We start from the raw sequence: 14605 nt of genomic DNA, 5'->3' as shown, positions 1-14605 counted from the left end.
TCCTCACTACGACGACACGACATATGAACTGCTGGACGTCCTTGTGTGGGCTCAGGCACTCTATCGTGACGATTCATCGGAGAGTGAGGGAATCTGTGGGAGTGCACGGCATAAGTGCAAGTGGTGGTTACACATTTGAAGTACGTAATGCCCTAAAGAGGACTATAGCAGCCAGTAAACCAATATTTCCTCACACTTCACTCACTGCACCCAGTCTGGTGGCCATTAAACGTGCGCACGAGTGTGCTCCCAATCCAGATGCTCCGGGTCCTCGGAGGCTCCTTGCACGCCGACTGCCCGACAACCACGGTAGGTACACGCCCATGTGATGTGGGAAATAATGATGAACCATTACCTGTCCCTATTCATCCAGCGTAAACCCTTAATGGGTGGATGCAGACATAGGGTTGGAGGCGGTCATGGTCAGCGTCCAACACCCCTTTTCCAAAAGATCACGTTAACGTCGAGTTGCATGTGAGACGCATCTCCCTTTAGACCCCTGTGTTCCTCCTTTTTGCACGAGCACACCAACATAAACATCTTTCTATTGCGATGATGGACCCTATCACCTCTCCTCATGCAACTACATTGCGTGATACCTCCTTTACCACGGCAACAGATGCCACAAATTGTACTGGGTGAACTGTGCTTCCTCGCCTATACTACCACCATAAGCTGGAACTTTCAGACTCCTATCTTCTTGATCCAGTGAATAATGGCCTTCTTGGACACACCATTTGCAATAACGGTACAGTATAGGATGCTGCTGAGAGGGTTGTATGATGTTGATACCACTACGGAATACAAATCCTTGTACACTCACACGTGGACTGAGAAGAAATGGTGAATGTTCAATAATTTATATTCCTTAAAGTTATATACACATACAAATACAAGCGTCTTTTTATAACATTATTGATAAAAGATAACATAAATTACGGATCAGGTAACCGATATAAAAAACAAGCAGTCAGTGCAGCATGTTAATAAAATAGCACAAACACCGATATTTAAACAATTTCATCACGCGTTTTTATTATACATTTTTTTCACATTACATTGAAGGAATTAGTATCTTTGTAGAAAGTCCTCCAACCTGCATCAAAAATATCTCAACATTTACATGAAATTAAACACAATATTTTACAATAACGCAAGTCCTCGCTGAACGTGTAGTTACACAACGCGTTTTCTCAATAATGCAGTTCTTTCATTCAAGAAAACGTTTCACACAACACGGAACGTGTTCAATTATAACGCAGAAATTCACACCGTTATTACGCAGTTTCGGAGCGGTCGACAACGAATTACTGGCTTGAGCTGCGCGGCAGAGTAATATGATAAAGTACGCGGCGGCGTACCCTCAGTTATTTGTCTTGCAATCTTAATATGTGTGCGTACATCATATCTTGCCAAAATTTGTCGTTACATTACTTATGGGGAAATTGTTTTTGATGAACACATTTTTTTCTGAACGCGGAACTTTCAGCAATGCGTCTATCGTGCTAAACGAGGACTTACTGTACATATCATTGTCCTTATGTTATATAGAGTCATACGTCTGCATAGGCTACTTTTATTAATCTTGTTGACCCAGGAATCTCAAGACATGTTATTCAGGAGGATCCTTCCAAGTTTTTGCTGAGTAATTCAATTGAATAAAATGCTGGTAATATGAGCATAATTACGCGTGTTTATGGAAAATTGTGTGCTCAGGGTTCACCTTCAGTACATTTTGACCACAACATACCCTCCGTCTTAGATACCGGCGAATCTCCTTGTCTCTCAGTCCGTAAATGAATGGACTAAAAAATCTTGGGCTGACAAACATAAAATAATACAAAAATGTTTTTAACATATAATTCATGTCAGAGTCGTTCACAGTTAGATCTATTAAAGTTTTAAATGGTTGGATTAGAAAAGCACTCATATATAATATTAACTGGACTGCATGCAGCCTAAGAGTATGTTTGGCTTTCGATGCCTCAGACTCACGAGAAGCGGCTTGCTTAGCCGCTTTTACAACCAAAATATATGTGCTTACAAGGATAACAAAACTTACAGAAAAAAATAACACAAACACACAATTCCTAATGTATTCAAGAAGGACGTAATCTTTTACAAAAATATAATTGACATCTTCACATGCACCAGCTACACGTTGAAATGCCAAGTTATCAGTTGTAACCATAAATATAATTTCTACAACAGGAAAAAAGAATGAAATAAACCAAATCATACCAAGGCATCTGAGAGCAGATTTTTGGTTAAAGATGTTGTGATAACGCAATGGGTGGCATATGGCAACAAATCTTTCTATGGCCATTAAGGAGATGCAAGTGACTCCATTATTGAATAATCCTCGATAAAAATTTATATAGAAGGAGCAGCCTCCAACATTAAATCTGGTCCCACATATAAACAAAATAGAAGAAACGTCAACAATAAATAAAAACATGCTGTCACTAATAACCAAGTTTATAAAAAATATGTATTTAGAGTTTTCTTTTAATTTAATTTCACACAAAAATGTAAATGTCATTAAAAATGCAAACAATGTAGATGGTACCATGGTAATTATGACTAAAATATCAGAAAAAATATCAGCCATGGTTTCTGGCAGAAGTAGAAGCTGGCTGTCGTAAGAAATGTTGACACCCAAAGTGGTATTGGATGTTATCATTCTCGCTGAAAACACAAACACATGCCAGATTTAACAACAATACCGCATTGTGTAAAGCATGTCCTAATAGGTAAAGTGTTTTCCCACACAAACGAGTGTGGATTGGCATTCATTTTCATCAATGGGCCGAGGCAGACGTACAAATTACGTACTATGCTGCATCTGCTGAAAAAAACAGAAGGTCGATGCTGGTCCAGAGTATGCTTTATTCAACAAATGCTGCTTAATACTATTCATGGAGAAAGCGAAAAGGCCGAGGAACTAATCATATTTGTATTTAAGTGGAAATATAATACTGTTACATGTTTTTACTTCTGAATGAAGCAAACGCACTTTAACACAAGGTACGACAAATGTGTACTGATACGAGGTTGTTCAGCAACCGACGTGCTTGCGTCCGTGGATGAAATTCCTTTCCAGCTCAGACCCCGCTTACTTGCCCATCGCCACATATATAACCTTGTTGTAACTGCTCTCTCGCTGGTTCAGCAGTTTCACTGCTGGATTATATTTCTGCCTGAGGACGACCGCTTGTGTTGCGATCGAAACGTCGTGATTTATTTTATTTTATACCTACGTGACTTTACCGAAAGAACCAAAGAGTATTAAGGGGAATATCTATCAGTTAGCAACCAGCACAGATATGAACAATGTACAAAAAGGATACTAGATAATTAACAAAAAATAAACTATGTAGATAAGCAAGTTTTCATAATCAGAATATTTATTTATACTGGAGGAATCCGATGAGCCATTAAGCTCTTTTTCACAGATGTCTAGCTTTTAAGTAATACAATAATTATTAACATTTCCATGATCATTCGGGTGAAGAGTGATATTGGGGTGCAAATAATGAATGCAAATAGAGAACACGTTTTTTGAAACCACAAAACACATTTTGAATAAAGGGGCGAAATGAATAAGGATAAATAGTCATATAGCACACAAAACTGATGGTAAAATAATAACAACCAAAATTCAAGGTACCAAAACACAAAACGTATTGAATATGTCACGTGCAATAGAATAATAAAATCAGGATCTCAGGAGAAAGAGGAAGTAGTTGTAGCTGTTACACTAAAGTAACCACCACTGTTCCCTGTATAGAAAGCAAAAGCCCCAGATCAGATAGAATAACTGTGGACATCACCAAAAAAGCGAGACCAGTAATTGGATTTGAATATAAAAAGCAAATTTTCCATGCGCCTTGAGAGGATAATTTTCAGCCAGTTAATACTGCTTGCTATGGACACTCGCAAAGGATATGCAAAAGTAACTAATAGCTCAAATAAAACGCATGGGGATATGCGTGATTGGAATTAGACTGAGAGACATACGCTATCGTGTCGTTAAGAGAAAAAAGGCAATTGCATGCCATCATTGAACTTGAGAAATCGAAGTGTTTTTTTCGCAAAACACGTCACCATAAGAGATTATAGCTGATGGACAAGAGTAATAATGGAATAGCAGCCAAATCAGGTAACAGGAAGACCACCGTAGACATAGGGGTGATGGTTTTATCTTATATGCAGAAGCGTAATAGATAATGACATCTAAAGATAGATCGGGATGCCGATTACGTGGGAAGAGTCTTATCTGGCAGCGGATTGATCATGTTTGTTATTGATGACGATTGTAATGATTTCGGTAATCATTTAATAATTTGTCACTTTTTATCTTTACATCGCACATTTCGCAATAAAATTGTCACAATGCACTGGACAAAAACAATGATAAAAAAAATACATGATAATGTATGTTAAACTTATTTCGTACCTCACGTAGCCATGCATGCTAATCGGAGATCCGTTTCGAAACGTTTATAATTTAATATAGCCGTTCAATATATATACAACAATTTTTCAAAGTCGTTTATAAAAAAGGTGCTGTTTTTCAGGTTGGGCTGCTTGTGGATCATTTACTTTCTGAAGCGCTAACCAAACGCTGTGGGTATCGCCAGGAGTTAACTTTATTCAAGGCATCATGTTTGCAATAACCACAACACAGGTAGTCAAAAAAGCAAACAAAAAGATGCCTTGATTAAAGGTGTCAGTTTTGTACCAGTTTAAAAGGGTAAAAACCTACTACTATATTTTGCCACTGGTAAAAGAGATATCATAATTAAATGCTTACCCCGAGCTCTCAATACTCTGATATTGCACTGTGTTTGAGTTGTACGCCTTCTGGTGTCATCTGGTCCAACACCAATGGGGACTAGGCTCTAAAGAAAGCCGTCTCGGGTGTGGACCAATCAACTTCAAGGACAGTGCATATCATTATCATTATCAGAGTTGCTTCTTTTTGTTTGCTCTTTTGACTACTTGTGTTGTGGTTATTGCAAACATGATGCCTTGAATAAAGGTGTCAGTTTTGTACCAGTTTAAAAGGGTAAAAACCTACTGCTATATTTTGCCACTGGTTAAAGAGATCTCATAGTGTAAAAACGGTACATTTTTTTATGGTGCGAAAACTTATGTAAAAACATTAGTTTTACCCTATACCTTATAAACCGCAGGAGAGGATGCCTTCTTCACAGATGGATGCAGGTCATTGCACAGCTTCAGAGCTCTTGAGTTGAATGCTCTGCGACCTGTATTCGTCTTTGTACCAGTGAAACACGAAGTAAACCTGCACCATATTACCTCCAGTGAGCAACTAGGTACATTTCTGGTTAACAAATCCTTGAGATAAAATGGAGAAAGTGCATTTTGAGGTATTTTTATATTTCAAAATAACGACCTTAAAGTAAATAGGAAATTGCACAAGAAGCCAATGTCAAGAAGATAGGAAATAATTGAAGTGTTCACATTTCTTATTTCTTCTCATCTACATTTACAGGATATAACTGAGATACAACACGATTAGAAGTGCCTGAGCATAGACCATTGCAATAGTCAATCTTAAATCTCATAACAAGCTTGTATCAGTTATTCAACACCTAACAGAGAAAGAATACGTATTAGTTTGGAAATATGAGGTGAAACATTATACTTTCATTTACATTTCTTATGTGCTACTCAAATAAAAAAAAGAATGAAACCCAAATGTATCATCTTAATCCTGAAATATGAAGGAAAACTACCCAATACAGAAGTGATTTTTGTAATTGGTTAAAATGTTAAACTGAGTATCATCAGCATAGCAATGAAAATGTGTCTAATGTCTGCAAATGACATGGCCAAAGAATAGCATATATAAAGAAAACATCGGACCAACAATGGAAGCCTGAGAAACAACCCCACATAAATCATATTTCGTTTTTTTTCAGCTTCGAGCAGGGAGAGAATAGGTCTCAGTATCCATTAGAGGCCGACCGAAATTCGGTTTCGGTTTCGGCGCCGAAAGTTGGCAAATGGCCTCTTTCGGCATACTTTTGGTTTCGGCCGAAAGTACATTTTTAACTTTCGGTTTCGGCCGAATGTAAATTTTTAACTTTCGGTCTGGTTTAGTTTTCGACCGAAACCAGAAATTCAGTTTCGGTCGGCATCTAAACTACATGCGTGCGCGCGCGCATGCACCTCCGGGCAGCAGCGGCGGCGGCGTCGGTGGTTGATGGCAGACGCTCCTCACTCTTTCCGGCGATCGCAAGCAGCGCACACACGCACACTCAAGCAAGGATGGGGTGAGAGGGGTGTGGTGATGGTGGGGGGGGGGGATAAGACAGACGACGGAGAAGAATAAGAAAAAAATAACTTCCCACCCAAAAACACCAAACTAGCGAGCAGCAGCAAGCAGCACACACCTAGCCAGCACTCGCAGCAGCAGTCCACCAGGAGCACTTTTGTTTGAGCAGCTCAGAGGCTGGGCTCTCACAGGCAGCTCGAGGCACGCACCACACACACGGGCGCACGCACAACACACAGACGCGCACACGCACAACATACTGAGCAGATTATATCAGCGTGCTAATGCCAACAGTGTGCATACGCGCGCGCGCACAATCACTCACTCATCTGCCCACCAACCACACACAGACCAACCCACCCACCCCTCCAATGATCCAATTCAACCCTCCACTCCATACTCTCCACCCCATCCCACCCCACCTCCTCCTCCAGATGGGTTCCACACAGCAGGAGGGGGCTTGGGTGTGCGTGCGAGTCTGTGACGCGTCTTGAGGCCGACCGAAATTCGGTTTCGGCGACGAAAATTGGAAAATGGCCTCTTTCGGCATAGTTTCTGTTTCGGCCAAAGCCAAAAGGTTAACTTTCGGTTTACTTTCAGTTTCGGCCGAAACCAGAAATTTAGTTTCGGTCGGCCTCTAGTATTCATTGAAGCCTATTTGAGAGATGAGATCTGAACAAAGATAGGGCACTTAATGAAAATCCCACTAGATTATCCAGGCGATCAATTTGGATTTCGACATGTAAGAATGGAATGTAAGCCGAAATCAGAAGAAATGTCATTTTCCTCCTATAGCAAGTGCTTTTTCAGTGCTGTGAGCAGGACAAAATCCAGATTGAAAATACTAATGTATTCTATTCTATTTAGTATGTATAAAGTGCCTTTCACCAAGGCACTTAACAATGCTTTCTGACTACAGTATAAAATGGCAAGATAGGGGAAGAAGATCGGGTGGTGACAAGGGTGGAGAAGCGAGTTTGAGGCTGTGGCAGTGGAGGTATTAAGGGCGTTAGGTGGTGCTAGTAGGGGTAGCGGAAGAGGAAGGGAAAAGGCAAGAGAAAAGAGATGGGACCTGAGGGCAGTGCGAAAAGAGGAGAGTGCGGGGAAGATTCGGATGTGGAGAGGGAGTTTGTTCCAGTGTAAGGGGGGAAACAGAGAGAAAGAGCGAAAGCGAGATTGGGCGCAAGGTGGAGGAGGGACAGCAAGAAGATAGGCAGTTTATGACCAGAGTGAGCGTGATGGGACATATAAGAAAATTAGAGAAGATACGTAATGGGTGTGGTGTCCATACAAAGCTTTGAAAACTAAGGTGAGTAATGTAAAGAGGCACCGGTAATAGATAGGAAGCCAGTGAAGTTGTTGAAGGAGAGGGGAATAATGAGTGGTGAATGGGGAGGTTACAGACGGTGTGTGTAGCCGAGTTTTGAATTTGTTGTAGAGAGGGGCAAGGGCGTAGGCAGAGATACCAACCAGGAGTGAGTTGCAATAATCCAGATGAGTGAAGACTAGGGAGTGCACAAGAAGTTTGGCAGCAGTGATGGTGATGAGGGGGCTAACTTTCCTAATATTGAAAATATGGAAGCGGCATTTGCGAGTGGTGTTGGCAATGTGGGAAGTGAAGGAAAATTAGGAATAAAAGGTGACGCCAATAATGTGGACGGAAGCAATCGGAGTTAGACTGAGCAGAGGGAAAGATATGGTGGGGTTAGGAGGAGGAGAGCAGAAGGCAGGAAAGCAGAACACGGTGGTTTTAGAAGGGTTCAGGGAAAAGACATTTTGTGTAATCCATGTTTGGATGGCCATTAGGCAGGATGAGATGTGGTCGGAAAGGTCAGGTGTAACATTTTTAAAGGAAAAGAAGATTTTAGTGTCGTTGGAAAATAGGTGATACGAGAGATTGAAAGAAAAAGGATGGTCTCGAGGGGGGATGTGCAGAGGGAGGGCCAAGTAAAGAACCCTGGGGGATGCCAGCCGTGACGGGGGAGGGGGAGGAAGAACCATGGTTAAAAGAGACAGTGGATGAACGAGAAGTGAGGTAAGAGCAGAGCCAATGAAGTGGGATTCCAGAAATATCGAGGTTAGACAGAGTGGATAAGAGGATTGAGTGATCAAGGGTGTCAAAAGCCGCAGACAGGTCGAGCCAAATAGGACAGATGAACTAGGTGTTCGAGGAGTTTAGAAAAGTAGGAACGCAAGAAAATAGGGCGATAGTGTGCAGGGATGGAAGGATCTAGTGACTGTTTTTGGAGAATGGATAGAATGATGGCAGCTTTAGAGGCGTTAGGGAAGATGCCAGATTAAATAAATATATGGAATTGGCTAGCTACCACTCTATATATGTTTTGTTAAAAATGGAAGATTAGAAATATAACTAAATTGTTAGACACTTTAAGATCCATATTACTTTTTAAGTAGTGATTTAGTTACAGCATCCTTAAAGACATTGAGAATAGCACCAAATTAAAAGATGTATTGAGGATACTGTTGTACTAATTCACGAATATACGTATTTGAATAAGTGAGTAGGAATGGGATCTGATGCACGTATCGTGGCTTTCATATTCATACATTAAATTGTTAGATGCTACTCCTTAATCAAAGAAAAATACCCCATCGTTAATTTAGATGAAGAAATGCCCAATATTAAAGGTGTGTCAATGTTATTATGTTGCACTTTGAAAAAAAAATCTGTATTCATAATCATCACAAACCATGAGCAGATAGTCCGTAGGTGTCCACTGCACATTTTGTCATTTGTTTGCGCTTTCCTCTGTCTTGTACCAATATGCTTAGTGCACATCTTTCTGACACCAATTTATTATGCCATCACACCATTCTGTTAGGTCTTTCTCGCTTTCCGGTTCCTTTCTTTTTCCTGAACAACACACTTTTAATTTTCCTGTTGTCCATCCTACAAATGTGTCTAAATAGTGCCAGTTTTATTCTCATCACCACCTACATTAAGTTTTCTTCAACGTGCAACTTATTTTTCCGTTTACGTTCGTCACTCTTTGGGGCCAGCTTAGATGCAATATTCTTCTATAGCAATACATTTCTAATACAAAATATCTTATCTTTGCAGTCTTTTTAATATCCAAGTCTCGCAGGTATATAAAACTTGTACTGAACACAGATGTTCTTAAAATATTCAGTTTGGTCTTGTAGTTGATTTGCTTGCTCATCCAGATGTTATTGAATCCTGCCATTTCTCCGTTTGCCATTTCGATCCTCGCTCTTATGTCTTTCATCCAGTCATTGTCCCAAGTCAGTAGATTTCACAAGTATACAATTTGCATTACATTCATAATCTTGCTGCTTTCTAGTATTCATTTTGCTCTTCCAAGATAATCCTCAGTCCGGCATACTTTTCTGACATATTCAGTGCATGAGCACTTTCCTGCAATACTACGCAGTTTTCTTACATCAGATCTATGTCGTCCGCAAATCTCAGGATATTAATTATTTATCCTTGCACAAATATTCATGTGCCCTTGTCCTGAATGGCATCCATCAATATTTCCAAATAAGTGATGAAGTTGTTTGCTGATAGTGGATCTCCCTGTCTCATACCTATTGTTGTTGGGAACGATTCTTCTATTTCCTGTCCAAACTTTACTGTACGAGTTTTTTTATATGTACTCCGTATGATCTTAATGTTGCCCAGGTTATATCTTGCTTAGTGGATTCGAATGCTTTATGTAAATCTATGAAACAGATATAAATCAATCCATGCTTTCTATTTGTTTTTTCTGCCTTAACATCAAGATTTGCTGTAATGTGTTCCTATATTTCCTAAACCCTGGCTGTACATCCTCCAAATAATCATTTGTCTGCGCTTTTAATCGATTTAATGACGATAATAAGTACCTTCCCCATGTGGCTCATTAGTGTGGTGCTTCTGTAATTTGTTAAACTTGTTGGACCTATTTTCTTGGGAATCGTCACAAGTATGGACCTTTTCCACATCTTCTGGTATTTCCTTCTCTATATACTTGCTTGCATAGCTGATGGATGTCTTAGATAAGTTCCTTCCCGCCAACTTTAATCAATCTTTCACTTATACCGTCCACTCCTGGACTTTGTTTTTCTTAAGATGTTTAATTGCCTTTTCTGCTTCCTCATACAAGATGTAATCATTTCGATTTAAAGCTTTCGTGACTGCAGGGATTCATCTTCTTGGTTCTTTCGGTAAAGTCACGTAGAAGGGAAGTAATAAAATAATAAAAATAAACACAATAAAATAATTCTCACGACGTTTCGGCTACAACGCAAGCAGCCGTCTTCAAGTGAAGAATGAAACACTGCCAAGCTAGGAGCTTATATATAAGCTGAGTTGGAGGTGGAACAAGAGCGCCTTAACAAAAGACTGTGCATATCAAGAGGAATTTAGCATATTCATGGGAAATGCGTAGGAGTTGGGCGGGGGGGTTTCAAAGTCATATTATGTCCATGCATTATGCAGGATCAGCAACACCAAAGGGAGGGGGGCAGGGGGTAGCATTAATAAAGGGAGGGAATCTTAATAGTATGTAGAAGCAATGAAACATGTGAATGGGAGAACGGTGGCAGGAGACCCGCAGCGGAGCAATTAATGCATTCCCTGGGGAGAACACAAGATACACAGTTAATGCCAGTGAGTGGACTGCGGTCTGAAAGTCACCGTAAACGTGAACAACAATCAGTTAAGATCCGAAATGGTTTATTACGTCCTTCCAATGATTGCTGAGCCAGAATCCATCTTCTCAGTTGAAATTGTCTCTGTGTTTGTATATGTGGATCGCCTCATGAACGAACTACTCAACGATGGCAGCTATACAAAAATAAAAAGAGATCCCACCAACAGCCTCGTCTCCAAAACCAACAAAATCATTTCTGCTTCAACCGCATTAATTGATCAGACCAAACAGTTCTCGTTCAAACCTTCTGCAGCCAGGCCACCAAGATTGTACGGCTTGCCAAAGATACATAAAGAAGATACACCTCTTCGTCCCATTGTCTCTACTATCAACTCCCCCACTTACAAACTGGCTCGTTTTTTGTCTGAAATCCTACGGCCTTTCACTGGAAAAACCACCTCTGCGGTACTAAACTCTACTGACCTGGTATCGACAATCAAGGGGATTTCCCTGTCCCCAGACTACCTGCTTGTCAGTTTTGATGTGGTTTCCTTGTTCACCAAGGTTCCTGTGCCTGACACCATCGCAATCATTGAAGACTTGGTTCATCAAGGACTGAATACTGGGGTACCCCCCCTGGTGAGACACTACTTAACCAATACATACTTCACCTGGAATGGAACCTTCTACAAGCAAACTGAGGGCACCCCAATGGGCTCCCCCCTATCTCCGGTTGTAGCCAACATTTTCATAGAGAAATTTGAGACTGACGCCATCCAGACTGCCACTCTACACCCGACCTTATGTAAGAGGTACGTAGATGATACTTTTGTCATCTGGCCACATGGCCGGCCTGCTCTAGACCAATTTCTCGACCACATCAATTCCATACACCCCGCCATCAGATTCACCATGGAAGTCGAAAAAGATGGCAAGCTACCCTTTTTGGATGTCCTAATTAAAAGGAGACCTGATGGTTCAATGAGCCATTCTGTCTACAGGAAAGCCACCCATACGGATGCCTACCTAAAACCGGATTCCCACCACCATCCATCCCAGAAGAACTCCCTCATCAAGACTCTATACCATAGAGCCCAATGCATCTCCGACCAGGAACACATTGCCAGTGAACTCAAACACGTACACCAAGCTCTTAAGGCTAATGGTTACTCCGACTACACAATCCGAAAAGCCATCACTCCAACCATCAAGAAGGATCCTGTTGAGGAGCCTTTCAAAACCATCACCTTACCCTACATTGCTGGGGTCACAAAAAAGATCTCCAAAATCCTGATTAAACACAAGATTCAGGTCCGATTCAACACAGTACATAAAATCCGTGATCTGGTCCCGTCTGTAAAAGACGTGGTTTGGTTTCAGACATACAGTACCCTGGCGTCTACAAACTAAGTTTCCTCTGTGGTAGCAGTTACATTGGAGAAACCAAACGACATGTCTCGGACCGCATCCGTGAACATAAAGCAGACCTGAAACACGGTAGGACAAACACCTCAGCCGTGGCAGATCACTGTTACAATTCAGTGGGCTCACATGACATTGACTTCTCCAAGACAGAGGTTCTCTGCAAGCCAGTTGGCTACCATGAGAGATTCGTTCATGGGGCGATCCACATATACAAACACAGAGACAATTTCAACCGAGAAGATGGATTCTGGCTCAGCAATCATTGGAAGGACGTAATAAGCCATTTCGGATCTTAACTGATTGTTGTTCACGTTTACGGTGACTTTCAGACCGCAGTCCACTCACTGGCATTAACTGTGTATCTTGTGTTCTCCCCAGGGAATGCATTATTTGCTCCGCTGCGGGTCTCCTGCCACCGTTCTCCCATTCACATGTTTCATTGCTTCTACATACTATTAAGATTCCCTCCCTTTGTTAATGCTACCCCCTGCCCCCTCCCTTTGGTGCTGCTGATCCTGCATAATGCATGGGCATAATATGACTTTGAAACCCCCCCGCCCACCTCCTACGCATTTCCCATGAATATGCTAAATTCCTCTTGATATGCACATTCTTTTGTTAAGGCGCTCTTCTTCCACCTCCAACTCAGCTTATATATAAGCTCCTAGCTTGGCAGTGTCTCATTCTTCACCTGAAGACGGCTGCTTGCGTTGTAGCCGAAACGTCGTAAGAACGTAATCAACCAGGTAGGGTGTTGACTGTTATGTTATTCGACTCTCTGTTGTATTAAATTACATTTCTAAGTATACTAGATTTGTGTTTCTATTTCATTTATACCTGATGATGATTGCTTGTGTTGCAATCGAAACGTCGTATGCTAGTATTTAATGTATTATTTTATCTTTATACGTGACTTTACCGAAAGAACCAAAGAGTAATTCCTGCAGTCACATATTACTTTATCTTTAGCATGATTTGTCTCTTTTCCTGTGCTAGTTTCAAGGTTTTATCAGTTATACATTTTCTTTTGGGTTTCACTACTAAGGGTATTGTTGCTTCTACTGCTTCCTGCAATATCTTCTTCAGTGCTCATCCCTTGCTGTCTATGCTAAGGTGATCTATTTTTGCTCCCCTGATTCTACTCGATATTTCCTCTTCATATTTCCTCATCTCTTTGTTCTTGAGTGTCTCTATGTTCCTCATATTGCGTTCTGGATATGTTTTAGTTTTAGTCATAAATTGCATAGTACCAAGCTGTGATCTGTTGAGACATTGGCTCCTTGGAATGTTTTGCATAGTCGAACTGATGTTTTCCAGCGTCTGTCGGTCATTACCAGATGTATCGTATTCGTACATTGTCCATTCGATGCCCTCCATGTTCATTTTCTGCGACCTATTTGTTTGAACTTAGTATTACATATGACCATGTCATGGTTTGAAGCAATTTTTTCCAGTTTCTCACCTCGTTAATTTCTTGCTCCATATCCATACATTTTCATTCAACTCTTTTATAATTATTTTAATATTTTTCCTAGGCAGTTCCTTTAACGTAATTTCCAGCATTTGAAATAATTCTTCAATATCCTCTTCTGCGCTATCTGATGTTGGTGCATATTTAGGGGTTTCCCATTAAATATCGCTACAATTACCCTTGGACTATCCACTCTGTATCCCAATAATGATGATGGTTTGGCTTCAGCACTTAACAAGGACCCTACTCCTCTGTTGTGCACTTTATGTTCTCCTGACCAGATCAATTCACACCCATTTATTACCCCCTTTCCTGTCTATCTAACTTCTGCAAGTCCTAGGATGTCGTACTTGTATATTTCCATTTACTTTCTAAGCAGCACTAAGAGTCCTATTGCCCATAGTGTTCTCACATTCCATGTCCCGACTGTGATCTCCTCATTCGCCATTCTCAGCATCTTGTTGTTTCCACATTTCACTGCTTTATTTCCTGATAGTGTCGTAGCTGCTGCTGCTTTTCAGTACCTAATTTTCCGACTCAATCCCGGTTACTCGATTAGGGACGTGGACCTTGTTGACCGGGGCGACATCCGAGCCAGTATTCTTCTTCTGTGGTCGTTATGTGCATTGGATTACTTGATTATTTTTTGCTCACGGCGAAAGTATCAGCACTCTTTCGCCCGACGCTCCTCCTTTTTTAAATCCTTTATATTAAGTTCACTTGCTTGCTTGCTTGCGTGCTTACGACCGTGCAAATCTTTCGGTCGTTTTTTAACCCACTTCCCGT

General features: G+C 40.9%; 1 protein-coding gene across 1 annotated transcript; it reads right to left on the bottom strand.

Moving 5' to 3' along the window:
- Window positions 1-1037: 1037 nt before the first annotated feature.
- LOC133349843 (odorant receptor 131-2-like) lies at window positions 1038-6656 on the bottom strand. Its single transcript, XM_061563646.1, has 3 exons — window positions 6202-6656; window positions 5185-5311; window positions 1038-2688 (listed from the first exon to the last, which is right to left on the bottom strand). The coding sequence occupies exon 3, from the start codon at window positions 2681-2683 to the stop codon at window positions 1685-1687; it is 999 nt and encodes a 332-aa protein (XP_061419630.1). The 5' UTR covers window positions 2684-2688; window positions 5185-5311; window positions 6202-6656; the 3' UTR covers window positions 1038-1684.
- Window positions 6657-14605: the final 7949 nt, after the last annotated feature.

The sequence above is a fragment of the Lethenteron reissneri genome, chromosome 31 (genome assembly GCF_015708825.2).
Source record: "Lethenteron reissneri isolate LAM-NWPU_2019-01 chromosome 31, ASM1570882v1, whole genome shotgun sequence".
In the NCBI taxonomy this organism is placed as follows: domain Eukaryota; kingdom Metazoa; phylum Chordata; class Hyperoartia; order Petromyzontiformes; family Petromyzontidae; genus Lethenteron; species Lethenteron reissneri.
Note: the sequence above shows the minus strand (reverse complement) of the source record. Positions and strands in the feature narration are given on the sequence as shown.

Excerpts from the sequence above, each read along its gene's own strand:
- LOC133349843 (XM_061563646.1), bottom strand. The coding sequence starts at position 2,683 with ATGATAACATCCAATACCACTTTGGGTGTCAACATTTCTTACGACAGC.